The sequence below is a fragment of the Apium graveolens genome, chromosome 3 (assembly GCF_009905375.1).
Source record: "Apium graveolens cultivar Ventura chromosome 3, ASM990537v1, whole genome shotgun sequence".
In the NCBI taxonomy this organism is placed as follows: domain Eukaryota; kingdom Viridiplantae; phylum Streptophyta; class Magnoliopsida; order Apiales; family Apiaceae; genus Apium; species Apium graveolens.
Window position 1 is genome coordinate 7,859,736 of NC_133649.1, and position 17,879 is coordinate 7,877,614.

The following is a 17,879-nucleotide window of genomic DNA, read 5'->3' on the forward strand; positions in this document are numbered from 1 at the left end:
CTGCTTAAGAAAAATGTGACATATGAAACGCACAAACTTATTCTTTCCATTTTATATTTTGATTTTAATTTTTGACTCATGTTGGGCGAAATAAGCTAAAACCTGTTTTTGCCTCTTAAATGGACAAAATGAGAATGTACATGTTCTAACCTTTTTTTTACTAGTATGGCTTATAGCTTATTTTTTACTAGTATAAGTCATACCTTAATAAATGAATATCTATTTTCAATAATTCTCGGATGAGACAAGTGAACTAAGGATCTAGGACCTGAGACCAAGAGGATAAACTCCTTTTAGTATAATTGTTTTTGTCCATTAGAATTGGTCTTTGTATCATTAAATACGCTAGTTTAAATTCAATTATGATGTAAGTGTTTTTGATAATATTTTATTTTTTTAAAATTTAATTAACAACTCATAAAATAAATTTAATAAATTTATATAATTATATAAATTATTATAAATTATAGATTTAAAATAAAAATAATAAATAATTAAGAAAAATGAATAAATTATGGTCACAGTTTAGCAGGATAATGAGAATATATTTAATAGTTTAGCAAATGTATAATATCATTTATTTTTGTTTTTAATAACCAAGATAAGGTAATAACAATTAAATAAAATTATACCATTATCATAATTTAGTATAAATTAGTTTAAAAGCCATGTGATGCACATGCTTATTTTAATATTATATATTTTTTAATTTAATTTAATTGATTTTTTTTTGAAATTATTTGTAAATTTGGATTAAATTTTTTAACTTATAAATTATAATTACCAAACGTATCAATAACGTATAGATAAATTATTCAAACATTTAAATAACTTATTATAAATAATTTATTTATCGCTTATATCATATTTTCTAACTTTAATAATAAGTTACTTTACTTTAAGAAACCCCAAATGAGCAAATAACTTAACATGCTTGAGTGGTCATATTTTACGCATTGAGTGGTCATATTTTACGTATTGAGCAGTATTATAAAAAGCGGGAATCAGACTTAGTTGTTTAAGGCACCGTCGATGGATCAATCGGGTAATCAGGAATTAATCGGAATAATTAATCAGGTCATACATTAGAACTAATTCAATATTATTTTTGTTTATAAACAATAATATATGTAATAATTTTACAATATAATTTTACTATATAATTTTTATAAATATTTATACAAATATATTTAAAATATGGAATATTAATGAAGTAAATATAATTCTTAAAATTTAACTTATTAATTGAGGTCAATTTGATATGAAAATTTAAGAAAGTTTATTATTTAATCATTTAAAGTAGTAAATATGTATATGAGATTATCATTTTTCTTAAATTTTTACAAATTTATATTTTCTTTTTATTTTTTCATTTTTTATAAATATTTTTTCAAATTTTTACCAATGACTCGATGTGGTCGATTCTTAACCGATATAAATCGATTTTTGATCAATTAATCCGATTTTTTCCAATTTTTGACTATGTTTCGTAAAAAATAATTTTTGACCCGATTCTCGCTCAAATAATTTGATTTCCTATTGAAAAATGAGTAATCACCAATTAATCGCCGACTTTTAAAATACTACACTTGAATGGTTATATTTTATGTTTTACGCTTTACAGTTAGGAGAAAAATAATCTAATAATCTAATTTTAGGCTATGGGTTATCCATTATCACAACTATATTTTTAATGTTTCAATATTTGATGGAGTAAATATCGATAGGTACTATATGTCATCAAAATACATCTTTAATACTCTATCATTAGATACACTAAATGGTAGATATGGTAGATTATACATCACTCATGCAAGAAATATTCTCATTGTTATAGTAAATAAAGTAATTAATACTAGGTGTTAGAAATATTCTCATTATTATAATTACACGCACGTTTGTTAGATAGAAAAAGTATATATGTCTCGTAATTTAACAAATTTTGTAGTTTATAACATTATTTATTTATTACTTTAATATTAAATTAAATGCATGATTGATTTAAATTATATCTTATTATAGTTTAATATAAATTATATTTTTAAATAAAGTAAAAAAAGAATTAATATTAATTAGTATATAGCTGATATTAAAAAAATGGATAAATAATTGATACTAGGTTAAATGTTTTATTAGTTAAGTGATTCATAGCTAATAATTTTCTGAATTAATACATCTAAGACATATATATAGTATAGTACCTCACAAAATGCAACAAAATTTTTTATAAAAATATTATCACTGCCTCTTGTATTGAGAAATATATTAATTATTTGAACAACCAATGGATCACTTAAACAATTGTTGGAGTTGATGACACTCTGTTGACATCCACTAACTAATCATTAGTAATTAGTCTAATCACTTTGTTAGTTAGTTAGATAATAGAATTAGTGAAAGTCAACTTGAGCTTACTTGTATATAAACAAATATAATGTTGTTTCTTATTCACTAAGTCTTGTAACAATCAATATTTTGTAACTAACTCTTAGCATCAATACAATATGTACATTTTTTATCTTCTTCTTCTTCTTCTTCTTCTTCAAGCTAGCTATAATTTCACATGGTATCAGAGCCCGGTCAAGTACAGATCCATGGGATAGACACTTACAGCTTGGCGTTTTCATAGATTGGATCGAATTTCCGCATCGATCTAAATCAACCTCTCTCGATCTGCATCAATCTCTCTCGACCTGCATCAATTTCTCCTGTCAATCTCTCTCGATCTACATCAATATCTCTCGTTCTTGCTGACCTTCGCTGATCTCTCATCGGTTTTCTTTTTATCTTGATCTCAATATGTTATTTTGATCTTTATATACATTGAATCTTCTCTGTTTTGTGCTTTCTTAGATTGTTCATCATCAAATCATAGTATCGTTGTAGTTTCTTCTTGATATCATCATCATATTGAACTGTTTCTTATTTCTGGTTCATATATGTTTAGTGTTTATTGATTGAACGCATCATTATCATCCTCTTTTCATTTCTTTCATGATTTCACTGTGAATAATTATGGATAATCATCAGACAATTCTGGTGGATATTTTCACTTGATTTACTATTTCAATGGTCGAGTCATCAAATTATGGTGACAATACTGATCATCATGAGAATAATTATTCTCAGTCCAATTAAGTTAATCCCTTACATCTTCAATCATCATATAGTCCTGGAATGAAGTTAGTAAGTGAGCCTTTTGATGGCACTGGTTTTAGCAATTGGAAACGCTCCATGACAACAACTCTCTCTGCAAGAAACAAACTCGGATTTGTTGACGGATCCATCCCTAAACCTGTTTTAACATCACCTAATTACAAGAGTTGGTCTAGGTGCAATGACATGGTTATATCATGGCTTCTTGGTGCGTTGTCGAAAACAATTGGGCGTAGTTTCATATACTCTAATTCTGCTCATGAAATATGGTTGGAATTGGAAGAAAGATATGGTGTTTCTAGTGGTGCACAACTGTTTGGTCTCCACAAAGAACTTGAACATTGCAGATTATTTCACAAAAATGAAAATGTTGTGGGATGATAATGATGCATTGTGTCTGATTCTAGTTTGCTCATGTGGTTGTCAACGTGGAGCTTCACAAAAACTGTCTAAATTCCAACAAGATCAGAGATTTATTCAATTTCTCATGGGCCTGAATGAGAGTTTTAATGTCATAAGAGGGTCAACTCTGATGCGCTCACCTCTCCCCTCAATTGATCAAGTTTACAGTCTTTTACTCCAAGAAGAAACTCAAAGGGAAATACATTCCACTGGACATTTCTTACCGGATTCTGCTTCTCTAAATGCTTCAAGACCTCACAACTCTGGGAATTACAATCATCTAAGGAATGCTGGTAAAAGGTTTCAAAGTGATGCAATGAAACTGATATGTAATTACTGTAAGAAATCAGGGCATATTGTTGATAAATTCTTCAAGTTACATGGTTTTCCTCCTGATTTCAAGTTCACAAAATCAAAAAGGATGGATGCTAATGTTAACTGACTGATCAGTCTGGAATATTTCCACAAAAATACCAACTCTACTGTCAGTAACTCCGTTACACATCAAGTTGCAGGCACTTCCGGTCTCTCTGGGCTTACACCTGATTTTTGTACACAACTTATGCAACTACTCAAATCTGCTCAGCCATCATTTGATGCTGCTATTTCTTCAGCTAATTTTGCTGGTACTATTTCTACACTTTCCTCAGTTGCTTGTTTCTCTAATTTTCACACATTTAGTTGGATTCTAGACAGTGGTGCAAGTGACCATATGTGCTCTCAAAAGCAATTATTCTATTCTCTAACACCTTTGTCACAACCTATAACAATATACATGCCAAATGGTCAAATAATAAACATTGCTTTTATTGGGACTGTTTCTGTTACACATGAGATAGTACTTACTAATGTTCTTTATGTCCCAAACTTCAAGTATAATTTGCTTTCAATCAGCAAATTAGTTAAATTTCTTGATTGTAATATCATTTTTACTCATAACGCCTGTTATTTGCAGGGCCATTCTCTGAGGAAACCACTGGAAATTGGTAACTCTCAGAGGGGCCTATATATGCTGCAATCATCTTTTCCTTATTCAATTGATGATTCTAGTTCATCAAATGCTTCTTTCATAACTAGACATCCCTCTGCTATTGTTTGACATTCAAGACTTGGACACTTACCTATGTCCAAGTTAAAAACAATTTGTAATGTTGATACATTTAGTATTTCTGCAATTTCAATTTGTGATGTATGTGCCAAAGCAAGGCAACATAAAATTCCTTTTCTTAGAAGTACTATTCATTCTACTTTTAAATTGAACTCATCCATGTAGATCTTTGGGGTCCATATTCGGTTTCCACCTATAATAAAAATAAGTACTTCATCACTATTGTTGACGATTATACATGTACTACATAGACACATCTGTTGAGCTATAAAAGTAATGCTTTTGAGCTTATTAAACAGTTTCTGGCTCCGGTGGAAAATCAATTTCATTGTAGTGTTCAAAAAGTTCGTACATACAATGCTTTAGAGTTAGGTCTTAGTAGAGATGTTACTCAGTTTTTCTTGTCTAAAGGTATTATACATCAAACTTCCTGTCAACACACACCTCAACAAAACGGTGTTGTGGAAGGAAACATAAGCATTTACTTGAAACCTCTCGTGCTTTGTTGTTTCAATCAAACCTTCCCAGGCATTTTTGGGGGGATTGTGTTTTAACAACAACCTATCTAATCAACAGATTTCCTTCAAAGGTTTTAAATGGCTGTTCACCTTATGAGAAACTATTTGGTAACAAACCACCTTATACTGAACTTCGTCCTTTAGGATGTTTGAGTTATGTTTCCACTACCAAGCCTCGGCGAGATAAATTGTCACCTCGAGCTACACCTTGTGTTTTCCTGGGTTACCCATATGGCAAAATGGGTTACAAATTCTTAAGTCCGCACACTAAATTTATTAACATCTCACGTGATGCAGTCTTTCACGAATCTATTTTTACTTATGTTACACATTTGTCAGCACATTTCATGCCTTTACCGGTTGCAGACATTGATACTTCATTGTCTTACATCATTCAACATTATGATGTTCATAATTCTGCTGACAGTTTTCAGCATGAATCCCCTAGTACATCACATTATACTGTCCCTGTATCTTTCCCGATTAGATAATATTCTCGTACTACAAAGATTCCCACATATTTGGATGATTATATACATTCTTATCCCACAGCTAATTATAGTATTGTGTGCTTCTGTACTATTACATCATCTTGTACTCCTTTACATAATCTCAAAAATATTTCTTCTTGTAATTCTTCTATTGTTTTACGACCATCATATACTCTTCCACCATCAGAACCAGAATCTTATTCAGAAGCTATTAAATATCCTGAGCGAAAACAGACTATTGAAGCAGAATTTTCCGCATTGGAGGCTAACAAAACTTGGACTCATGTCAAACTTCCACCAAGTAAGAAACCGACTTCTTGCAAATGGGTGTTTAAGGTGAAGAAAAATTCAGATGGCACCATCGAACGTTACAAGGCCAGATTAGTAGTTCGTGGTTATACTAAAAAAGAAGGTGTGGACTATACTGAAATTTTCTCTCCAGTGGTTAAGATGACAACTATTAGATGTCTTGTTGCTACAGCTGTTAAAAAAGGATGGACCATGAGTCATTTAGATGTCAATAATGCATTTTTGCATGGGGATCTCCATGAGGACGTTTACATGACTCCTCCCCCAGGTTTGCAATTATCATATTCTACACTAGTTTGCAAATTAGACAAGTCACTATATGCATTGAAACATGCCTCTCGTCAATGAAATACCAAGCTTAAATCCACCTTACTTACAAAAGGTTATTCTATTTATGAAAATGATTCTTCTTATTTTATAAGAAAAATGGTGAACTTGTTTTATACATAGCAGTTTACGTTGATGATATTTTGGTTGTGAAAAATGATCATAATGAAATAACAACCATTAAGGCCTATCTAGATGATGTCTTTAATATCAAAGATCTTGATAAATTGCACTATTTCTTGGGTTTGGAGTTTGCAGAATTTCCAACTGGTATGATTGTCTCTCAGAGGAAGTTTACTATGGATTTGTTATCAGAATTTGATTGTGTTCAATCCACACATGTCATTACTCCTTTGTATCCAGCAGTTAAGTTGCTTCCTGATCAGGGAGTTTTACTTTTAAATTCATCAGATTACAGACGGTTAATTGGCAAGCTGAATTTTCTTACAAACACCAGACCATATTTGTCTTTCTGTGTTCAACATTTGAGCCAATTTATGTCTGCTCCTCGACAACCACACTGGGATGCTGCTCTTCATGTTTTAATATATCTCTGTCATAATCTCAGTCAAGGCCTTTTATTCACTAAAGATACATCATTTCAGCTAGAAGTTTTGTGTGATGCAGACTGGGCTGCATGTCCTAACACAAGAAAATATGTAAGTGGTTTTGTGGTTATGATGGGTGGGAGCCTTATATCTTGAAAGTCTAAGAAGCAGCATACGATTTCCCTTTCTTCAGGAGAAGCAAAATATCGTTCTATGCGTAGATTAACATCAAAATTGGCTTGATTATCACGATTACTTCACAAGCTTGATGTCCCGGATATCCCTCCAATTTCTGTTAAATGTGATAATCAAGCAGCAATTTACATTGCTCGAAATCCTGTTTATCATGAAAGAACGTAACACATTGAGCTTGACTACCATTTTGTGCGAACCAAACTCTCTTCTGGATTGATCTCTTTATCCTTCACACCTTCGAAGACTCAACTAGCTGATGTACTCACTAAATCCTTGACTGGTTTGCAACATCATCAGTTTCTTGGCAAATTGGGTGTGCATTATCCGCCCTCCAACTTGAGGGGGTTGTTGGAGTTGATGACACTCTGCTGATATCAACTAACTAATTATTAGTAATTAGTCTAATCAGTTAGTTAGTTAGAATATAGAATTAGTGAAAGTCAACTTGAGCTTACTTGTATATAAACAAATAGAATGTTGTTTCTTATTCACTAATTCTTATAACCATCAACATTTTGTAACTAATTCTTAGCATCAATACAATATGTACATTTTCCATCTTCTTCTTCAAGTTAGCTATAGTTTCACAACAATGCAGCAATATCAAAGAAAAAGAAAAGTCCATAAAACACATACGTGGGGTTGCCTCATACTTCCACTCAACAAAAATGCACCAAGGCCCATACTTCCACTCAACAAAAATGCACCAAGGCCCATGAAAATTCATATTTTATCCGTTCACTTAGTGCATCTCCAACAGTTATCTAAAATTCAAATTTGGGCAGATTATCATAAACTCTTCTTTAATAATGATCCAAATTTATTTTAATATAAAATAATAATTTTATTACTTTTATATTTTTAGTTTATTAAATTTAAAATTGATTTGTGATTAATTAATGAATGTTAATGAAATTTTAGATGTAATTGCTATATCAATTGCTGCCGACAAGTTTACAGAGAATGTTGCTGCAGCTGTTTTTAGTCACTGCTACCATGCCCAAGCCTGGTTTCAAAATTCTTAAATATTATCAGCAGGTATACATTTTTGGACTTATCGATCTAAATTGGAATTAAGGTTTTAATTCTAATCTTATATAAGACTTTATAAGGGCCAAATCTACGGCAAAATATAAATAAAATCGATAATGGTTCTCTGATTCTATGTAAAATAATCATTCATTGCCACGACACATAGTTAACTTATCTTTAATTCGCAATTCATGTTTGATTTGCTGAGGAGATGTGACCTGAATCATCTTAGTGATGTTAAACAGCTACAACTATGTGAAGCAAAAAATATATTACTAATTTGCAGATCCATATCGATTTGCTAGCACGAGTTTGATTCCTTCCTAGAACCTTTCTACTTCAAAGTTTATATAAAGAAATTTGAACTTTATGTGAACCTGCATCATACCCTCAGATGTTCTTGATGAGTAACCAGCTCATCTAAAACCTTAACAGTTCTTAACCGAGTTGAGTAAGCACCTGATTCTTAACTTATGGTATAGATCTTTTCGCCAGACTTTGGACAAATATCTATGTTATCATCAATTCCATGGACCACATCGATTGAAAGCTTCAAGTTCTTCCCCGTGGAACGGACAATATATTAACAATGATTGATTGGTTGTTCAGGATTTCACACTTGCATTGTCATTGACTAAAGACCATTTCCAGCTTTTAGAACAGGCGCGCTTCAAAGTTCAAAGGCTTTTATTCAGACAATGCAGCTATATCAAAGAAAAAAGATAAGTCCATAAAAACACAAACCAACGGTGGCCTCATACATCTACTCATCCAAAAATGCACCATGGCCCATGGCTGGTATTAACAAGTAGAAGGTTATTAAGAATAGACCAGTGATTAATTAAATACAATTTCATGGTTGTCGCAATTAGTCAAGGTCAGGTAGCTAGCTACAAGTGTCGAAAAGTCTTCCTTATTGTCAACTTACTTTGTTAATTAGTCAGCCAAAGACTCAGAGTCATTGCATGTATATGTGCCTCATGTTTATACTAGATAGGAGATTTAAATTTTAATTTTTTTAAGTAGTGCAATGGTAAGAAACCTACTCTCCAAGTTCATCTTGTTCATTTTCTTTCTTGTTTCTATGCAATTCACAGTTAGTACAGCTAGTCATTTTGTGCTAGTTCATGGCGCTTGTCATGGAAGTTGGTGTTGGTACAAGGTGGCCACGCTACTCAAGTCAGCAGGTCACAAGGTCACAGCAGTGGACCTTGGTGGTGCTGGAATCAACCCGAAACAGCCCAATCAGATTCCTACTTTATCCGTCCACTTAGAGCCATTGATGAGGTTCATGGCAGCACTAGAGCCGGAAGAAAAGGTGATCCTGGTTGGACATAGCGCTGGCGGTATTGCTATATCAATTGCTGCCGAAAAGTTTACAAAGAATGTAGCTGCAGCTGTTTATGTCACTGCTATCATGCCCCAACCTGGTTTCAATGTTCTTAATTTTTATCAGCAGGTATACATTTTTGGACTTATCGATCAAAATTGGAATTGCAGTTTTTTTATAATCTTTGATGAGACTCTAGAAGAGCCAACTCTACGGCAAAAAGTAAATAAAATTTACTTTTCTCTACACCCACCTAGACATTGGTTTTTAAATTTTTTTACATCAGTCCAGAACCGATTATTGACGTTTTTCCGGTAGTGAATGGTAATCTGACTCTATGTAAAATAATCAGTGAACTCTTCCTTGCCACAACACATTGTTAGCTCATTCTTTGTTGATGTTCAAGGTGCGCTCATCTGAATCAGGAGACAGCAATTTTACTATTGAGACAGGAGCAGGTTCGAGTTCGTTCCTTTTCGGACCCAAATATCTAGAGTCAAGGTTATATCAACTGTCTCCTCCAGAGGTATGCACTTCACTGAGTTCAGTTAGCAACTATCTCTTAACTTGTGCTTTAGATTTTTTTCTCCGCGTTTTGGACAATATTTGAGTACTCTATTTTATGGATCACATTGTTTGGAAATTTTATCTTTTTTCATGGAAGACAACATAGATAAATTAATAATAATTTAGGTCTTCTGCAGGACTTGACACTAGCATTGTCATCGATAAGACCCTTTCCGGTTTTTAGAGATGAGGCGTCTCGAGAGGCAGCTGAACTCACCAACAAGAAATATGGATCCATACGTCGAGTTTTCATAGTGAGCGAAAGAGATATGATAATACCTGAGAAGATACAAAAGGAAACTATTGCTAGCTATCCACCTCATGATGTGAAAGAGATAAGTGGTTCTGATCATATGGTCATGTTATCGAAGCCTCAAGAACTAGCCTCACTTCTGCAGACTGTTTCTGAGGAGATGTAACCTGAATCAATTCTATTTTGCTATCTATTACTTATTTGCTGAATTTCATCAATTTGCTATCTATTTTGTTATCAATTCTATGGATCACATCAATTGGAACCTTCTTGTTCATCCCCGTGAAACGGACGATATATTAACAATGATTGATTGCTTGTACAGGATCTGACACTTGCATTGTCATTGACTAAGACCATTTCAAAGGCTTTTAGAACAGATGCGCCTTCAAAGGCAATTTGGTCTCACTGTCAAAATTATGAATTCATATGTGGAGTTCACATAATAAGCTAAAGAGACTTGATAATTCAAAGGCTTTTATATGGTCATGTTTTCCGAGTCTTAATAACTGGCCTCACCTCTGCAGACCGTTTTTGTCGAAACGTAGCCTGAAAAATAAATAAATTTAAAAAATAAATAAAATTTATACATATACTCAAACGACTTCATTAGAACTCGAAACCATAATGCATGGATAGAGAAAGGGAAATAATCGAACTTTATCAGGAGCATATCTCTGAATTTAGTACCTCGACTTGATAAGTTTATAATAGGGCATAGGTGGTTGATGGTTAGTTCAAGTGTTAGTAAAAATGCTGCTCCATATCCAAGAAATGTCGACCTTAAAACCTACTGCATTTACCTTGAACTTTTCATAAGTTGTAGTGAAGAAGTTCAGCTGATTTATCATTGGTAACTATTTCACCTATTCTTTCTCTTGTCGATGTACTCCAGAAATATACAGCTCGTATTATCAACTGAACTCTCGTGCCTGCAACTCGTATTAATAGCTTACTGACTTGTATCATGTGTGACTGTGATTAGGGTAATGCACCTCTATTGAACTTCCAGAGCATGAAGGTCTGAGTGCAAGTTGTCTGCAAGAACTTGCATTATTGAATAACAGATGTTTCCGGAGCAATGACTGCAGAGCTATACAATAATTCTAAAGCTTTCTTCCAGAAGATTGACTTGTATGAATTATTACAGGCTTCTCTAAGCTTAGGCGATTGGTTTTAGATAATTTAACTCTGCTGCTGATCCAAAAAAGCATCAGATTGAGGACATCAACCAAAAATCCAATCAAGTTTATCCGCAAATTGTACAGAATTTCGCGAAATTAAGTCACAAAGTTCTAGCAAACTCGGTTTTGAAACTACATAGAGGCTAGGGGGGGACTTCTAAAATAGAAAAAATACATGTAATTACTTAATATTTGAAAAAAAAAATTACACACAAGTACTTGATTGACATTGTTTGATTTTTGTGTATAAATTGTTTGCTACTCATGTTTGAATTTTTGTGTATAAAAAAGTTGTAGATATTCAACTTGCAGCCCGACAGCAACGACAAACAAGTCACGGAAACTCTTCAATTTCCAGGATTTGGCACTTGCATTTTCACTGACCAGACCAATTCCAATTTTTCCTAGATGAAGAGTCTCTAAAGGCTGCTGAATTCCCCCTCTTCTCGCTCGAAAACCCATTTATTCATGTTTGAGCTTTAATATCATGTCAAAGAACGAGTCCATCTAAAATCATCCTTTACGGTATTTTATAGCCTCACTTCTACACGTTGCTGATGAAATGTAACCGAATCATCTCATGAAAAAAATAATTGAGGACAAACTTTTGATAATGATCTAATAAAACATTGCGAATTTTAGGTGCATTATTAAGATGTGCCATTCTTTCATAATTTTATCAGACATGTGAATTTTGCGTGGGACTAACAGTCCTGAATAATCCCTGGTCCCAGGTCATCACTTAATTTGATTACGAGTTGTTACTTGTCCGCCTTGTCCCGTCTAACTTTACATAATTTAAAATGCATGCCTATTTAAATTAATTATTTTTCAAAATTTTCTTTTGTAATTTTTTTTAAAAAATTTTATGTTCAAAAAATCAAATTGAACAACTAAATTAGGACGGAGTGGGTATTTAATTTCATTGCCGTGAAGGCATCAATAGTATTTAATTACATAGCCGCAAGGGCATCATTTGTTCATAAATTCGTGGGAAATGAAAGAAAAACAAGTATCATAATTTGTCACGTATTACAATTAAGTTTTCATTACATTTGGTAAGAGAAAGTTGAAAAAGAAATTCAAGTAAATAAAAAACAAAAATATGATGATACTTTTGAATATACTTTTCCTTTTTATGTTATTCCTAGTGTACAGATTTTGGAAATCGAAATTATTCGGTTGAGGTACCGATTTGTGATTTATCGGACGATTTTTAAAAAATCGGATGATTTATCGGCGATTTATCGGAAATCGGTTAAATCGGACAAATATTTTTCACCGATTTTTAAGCGATTTATCGACAATTTTTTAAAAATCAGCCGATTTCTATAACAGAGGTTATTCCCGAATATTTTCAAAAGGTAAAAGGGTGAAAGAGACTATAAATGAAAATATTTGAAATGATAAACACGTGATATTACTTTTCTCTTACAATCATTCTTTGATCATTGTTCGAGGACGAAAAATTTAACTAAAAGATTATTTTATTATTTTATTTTCTCTCAATAATTGAAGTCTGAGGATACAGTCAGTAATAGACTCAAATCTTAGTGACGCCTCCGGAGACGTTGAATGATTGATATGTTAACGACGATGCTCTAAATTTAAGAATAGTAACCGTATTTCGTAAGCGGCTAGTCAAAGATTGCAATTGTATCATTATCCAAAAAAATAAGGCATTTTTTTAAAAAAAATACTCATGTTATATAAAGTATTTCTAAATTATTATATAAAATATTTGCGATCTCGTGTAAATTCGAGTAACCTCCTTTATAGTATTTTATTATCTCATATTCAATTTCGATCAACCTCCTCACCCTCATATATAATATTGACCTTATTTTTGTAAATAGAATCGAAAATATGGATATTTTTAATAAATTCCAAAAAAACAAATGCAACTATATCTTTTAATTGGAGTCCTAAAACTTGTGTAACCAAATAATCTAAAAATATCATTTTAAACTATACAATATTGGAGTACCGAAAATAATGAAACCATATTGTCTATAAATAAATTTGATAGAAGTGGTTACCTTACTTACCAGAGTTGCATATGGCTAGTCATTTTGTTCTAGTTCATGGTGCCTGTCATGGAAGTTGGTGTTGGTACAAGGTGGCCACGCTACTCAAGTCGGCAGGCCACAATGTCACGGCCGTGGACCTCGGTGGTGCTGGAATCAACGCGAAACAACGCCACCAGATGACTACTTTATCTGACCAGTTAGAACCACTGATGGAGCTTCTGGCTGCCCTGCTGCCAGAAGAGAAGGTGATCCTGGTAGGTCATAGCATGGGTGGGATTGCCATTTCAGTTGCTTCAGAAAAGTTTACAAAGAACGTTGCTGCAGCAGTTTATGTCACTGCTTTCATGCCCAGTCCTGGTTTCAATCTTGTTCAACTTTATCAGCAGGTAATTTAAGAGACAGTTACAATGAATTAAGAATCACAAAAAGTCTTTTCTATTTAGACAAATTAGCCTTTTGCAACTCACAGTACCTTTCTGGGTATATTCTATCTGTAGGTATTCGATTTGCAGCCAGACAGCAATGGCAAACGATTCGCGGAATCTGGTGCATTTAAAGACAGCAAGTTTACTTTTGACGAAGGACCAGATTCGAGTTCAGTCCTTTTCGGTCCTAACTTTCTGGAATCCTTGTTATATCAACTTTCTCCGGCAGAGGTAAACTCTAGTTTTCTCACCACTCGGTCTACTTCATCTAATTCGGCACCCACTTAACTGTTAACTTATGGGGAGTTTGGACACTGTCTCACTGGTTTATTGTTTTATGGACCACACCAGTTGGAAAATTTGTCTTCAGGCAGGATAGACAAAAAATTAACATGATTAATTCATGCAGGATCTCACACTTGCATTGTCATTGATTAGACCATTCCCAATTTTTAGAGATGATTTTACGCTGAAGGAGGCTGAACTTACGGACAAAAATTATGGATCCATACGTCGAGTATACATTGTGAGCCAAGGAGACTTAATAATAACCGAGGAGACTCAGAAGGGAATGATCAGTAATTATACACCTCAGGATGTGAAAGAGATAAGTGGAGCTGATCATATGGTCATGTTTTCCAAGCCTCGAGAACTAGCCTCACTTCTGCAGGCAGTTGCTGAGGAGATTTAACCAGATCATCTCATGAATAAATCTTTGAAGACATCTTTTAATCATGAACTAATAAGAAGCTGAGATGTATTACTAGTTTCAACTTTGGCATGGTCACATTTACTACTTTTCTACTTGTTATTCTAAACATCTATGCTGGATTGTTCACTTAAGCATTTCAAGCATGTTCTTAGTTCTGCGATACAACCTCATTACCTCACATCATTACAGTATGCTAGTTCACCTTATTACTTCTATTAGCAGGAGAGAAGTACGAGATTCAATCATCTAAAGCACCAATAATCCTAGTACTAACTGCCTTGAGATTTAAATTTATAAACCAGAGCTTTTAAATTATAAACTCGACTAGCAGAACTGCAGAAGATTCTAAATTTATAATCCTTGCAGACAAATATAACAAGTGCACAGATAGCCGCTAAAGTTAGCTTAACACGCATATGAAATAAACATAAAGCATCTGAAATAAGCAAATCAATATATCGAATACAAATTCAACATTAAGTATGAAAATACAGTACACGACTCGATAACACGAACTTAATTCTCATACGGTCATACTCAAACATCTGGTAACAATATATTGCATATCTACAAAATACCGAAAAGACTGTAAAAATCCACAATTCACCCGTCAGTGAACTACAGTTTCTTCCTCAAAACATAAACATCAGCTTCCTCCATAAGCATTCTCACAAAGACATTGAAAACTTTGATATTGACATGTTTATGCAATGTTTTTGTTTAAAATTCAGTAATTAAAAAACATTGAATATTCAATTCAGAATAGTGAAACCACATATAGCCAGCAGCAGGTGCATCAATCAGATTTGGTTTTTGTCATTTCATACTTTTTTTCATTTTATGAACACTAGTGTTCTTACCACTCGGTCTACTTCATCCAAGTAGGGACCTACTAAATGTTAACTTATGGATAGATTTTGCACATATAATTTGGATAGTTTGGACTCTATCTCAGTGATTTATTGCTCTACGGACCACACCAGTTGGATAATTTATCTTCTTCTGGCAAGATAGACAAAAAAATTAACAATGATCAATTACTCACACAGGATCTTACACTTGCGTTGTCTTTGAATAGACCATTCCCAATTTTTAGAGATGACTTGTCGCTAAAGGAGGCTGAACTTACGGACAAAAATTATGGATCCACACGTCGAGTATACATTGTGAGCCAAGGAGACTTGATAATAACTGAGGAGACTCAGAAGGCAATGATCTGTGAATATCCACCTCAGGATGTGAAAGAGATAAGTGGAGCTGATCATATGGTCATGTTTTCCAAACCTCAAGAACTAGCCTCACTTTAGCAAGCTGTTGGTGAGGAAATCTAACCAAATCATCACACGAATAAATATTTGCAGACATCTTTTAATCATAAACTTGTAAGGGCTTGAGATGTGTTGCCAGTTTCGTGTGGTCTCATTACTACTTTTGTACTTGTTACTAATTTAAACATCTATGCTGATTGTCCACTTAAGCATTTCAAGCATGTTCTTAGTTCTACAATACAACCTGATTACCTCACATCACTGCAGACACACATTTCATTGTATACTTTTATAGTTCTATTAGCAATAGAGAAATTCTAGATTCAATCATCGAATGCAATAACAATCCTAGAACTAACTGCCATAAGACTAAAATCTAAGAATTAGAGTTTTTTAGATTGTAAACTCGACAGACATAAAATTCAAAATTTATAATCTTTGCAAACAATTATAACAATTGTATCCGCCTAAGGTATCTTAATACGCATATAAAACAAACATAGCATTCGAAACAAGCAAATCAATATATTGAATACAAATTCAACATTACATATCATCATAATAGTACATTACATGACACGAACATGACACGAAAACACGAACTTAATCCTCATACTCAAACAATTAGTAACAATACATTGCACAAATCATAGTTCAAAATACCGAAAAAATCGAAAAATTCGACAATTCACCTGTCAGTGAACTACAGTTTCTTCCTTAACACATAAACATCAGCTTCTTCATAAGCATACTCACAATGCAGATGCTCATGTGGGACCTTTTCGACATTAAAAACTGTGGGACACATTTCCCAAAACAACCTATCCGCTTCAGGCGACCTCAACTGATACCCTAACAGAACGACACCGTTTTGTCCCACCAAAGCCTGCATTGCGTCCAAAAGCGGGCCCACAGTTTCCTCAATATACACCACGTCAGTAGCGATAACAAAGTCAAACGGCGGGTTTAGCGCGTTAATTTGGTCAACATTGGTCCAATACAATTGGGCCATTTTTAACATCCGGCCCAACACGGGTTTATTTCTTTTGAGATTGTGTTTTAGGGCCGGCATGACTGGAGCTATGTCTGTTAAAACCACGTCGTTGAGGCCCAGTAAGTAAAGGCCCATTCCAGCTACGCCACACCCAGTGCCTAACTCGATGCCTCGTTTGTTGCGAAAATCGAGGAGATCGGCGTAGGGATTGTCGCCGGTGACCGGAGAAGTCCATCGCTCGGCGAACTTGACGACGACGAGTGAACATGGCCACACTGAAGTGCCGACGTGCATCGACGCGTTGTCTTGTTGAATTGAGAGCTGAGTGTCGCGAACTTTTAATTCAACCGCTGGCGATTTTGTGAATTTCATGTTTTTAACTCAGTGAGTCGAAGGAGGTGAGATAGAGCTTATACAAGGTTTCGAGGAGTGTAAGCGAGTCAGGGTTCGGCTCGAGGTCGATTAAAACTTGGGACTCGAGTTCGATTGAACTTTTAAATTAAAGTTCGTCTCATAAAAAAATTGAGAGGGTTGAGTTCGACTTGAATTAATTTTCACAAATATTGACATAATTTAAAATATTACGGGTTCAGCAACTTCATGTCAAGTACAATTCGACTGAATATATAAATATAAAAAGATATTGAAAATTTTATATAAAATTCAGATATATAATTAAAAATAAAAAAATTAATAGAGTCTTGATAAGACTGCAAACTTTATGCGAAGAGAAATTTAAAGTTTGAACACATCTTCGTAAAGAATTAGAATAGTTTAAGATCGAGCTTGACTCAAATTATCAAGCCAATTTCAAATATTTTACAAGTTAATCTTGAGTAATTTGTGACTAGTTTCCTCATTTAAACTCCTAATTTTGACTTTAAAATTATGTATTATAAATTTTAATATTTTAGTTTTATAAATGAAAATATCATTTTTTATAAAAATATTTATAACTATATTATCTTCTGGAAATATTTGTAAAATATTTTTGGCAACCAAATTTTATTATATTTTCCTTTTCCATATT

At 33.4% G+C, this 17,879-nt stretch overlaps 4 protein-coding genes across 4 annotated transcripts; 3 read left to right on the plus strand and 1 right to left on the minus strand.

Annotated features, from left to right (window-relative positions):
- The first annotated feature begins 3,177 nt into the window (after window positions 1–3,177).
- Window positions 3,178–7,015, plus strand: LOC141713822 (uncharacterized). Its single transcript, XM_074517393.1, has 8 exons — window positions 3,178–3,475; window positions 3,564–3,887; window positions 4,074–4,396; window positions 4,514–4,651; window positions 4,966–5,077; window positions 5,524–5,631; window positions 5,737–6,252; window positions 6,438–7,015. Exons 1-8 carry the CDS (start codon window positions 3,178–3,180, stop codon window positions 7,013–7,015), a joined length of 2,397 nt encoding a protein of 798 aa, XP_074373494.1.
- Window positions 7,016–9,012: 1,997 nt separating this feature from the next.
- On the plus strand, window positions 9,013–11,651 carry LOC141711569 (methyl jasmonate esterase 1-like). The gene is made up of 4 exons (XM_074514113.1): window positions 9,013–9,545; window positions 9,823–9,942; window positions 10,121–10,398; window positions 11,222–11,651. The coding sequence occupies exons 1-4, from the start codon at window positions 9,117–9,119 to the stop codon at window positions 11,238–11,240; spliced, it is 846 nt and encodes a 281-aa protein (XP_074370214.1). The 5' UTR covers window positions 9,013–9,116; the 3' UTR covers window positions 11,241–11,651.
- Window positions 11,652–13,445: 1,794 nt separating this feature from the next.
- On the plus strand, window positions 13,446–14,721 carry LOC141711570 (methyl jasmonate esterase 1-like). Its single transcript, XM_074514114.1, has 3 exons — window positions 13,446–13,836; window positions 13,948–14,106; window positions 14,285–14,721. The coding sequence occupies exons 1-3, from the start codon at window positions 13,480–13,482 to the stop codon at window positions 14,564–14,566; spliced, it is 798 nt and encodes a 265-aa protein (XP_074370215.1). The 5' UTR covers window positions 13,446–13,479; the 3' UTR covers window positions 14,567–14,721.
- A 1,721-nt stretch (window positions 14,722–16,442) lies between these two features.
- LOC141710560 (uncharacterized) lies at window positions 16,443–17,407 on the minus strand. The gene has a single exon (XM_074513124.1). It carries the CDS (start codon window positions 17,219–17,221, stop codon window positions 16,559–16,561), a length of 663 nt encoding a protein of 220 aa, XP_074369225.1. The 5' UTR covers window positions 17,222–17,407; the 3' UTR covers window positions 16,443–16,558.
- Window positions 17,408–17,879: the final 472 nt, after the last annotated feature.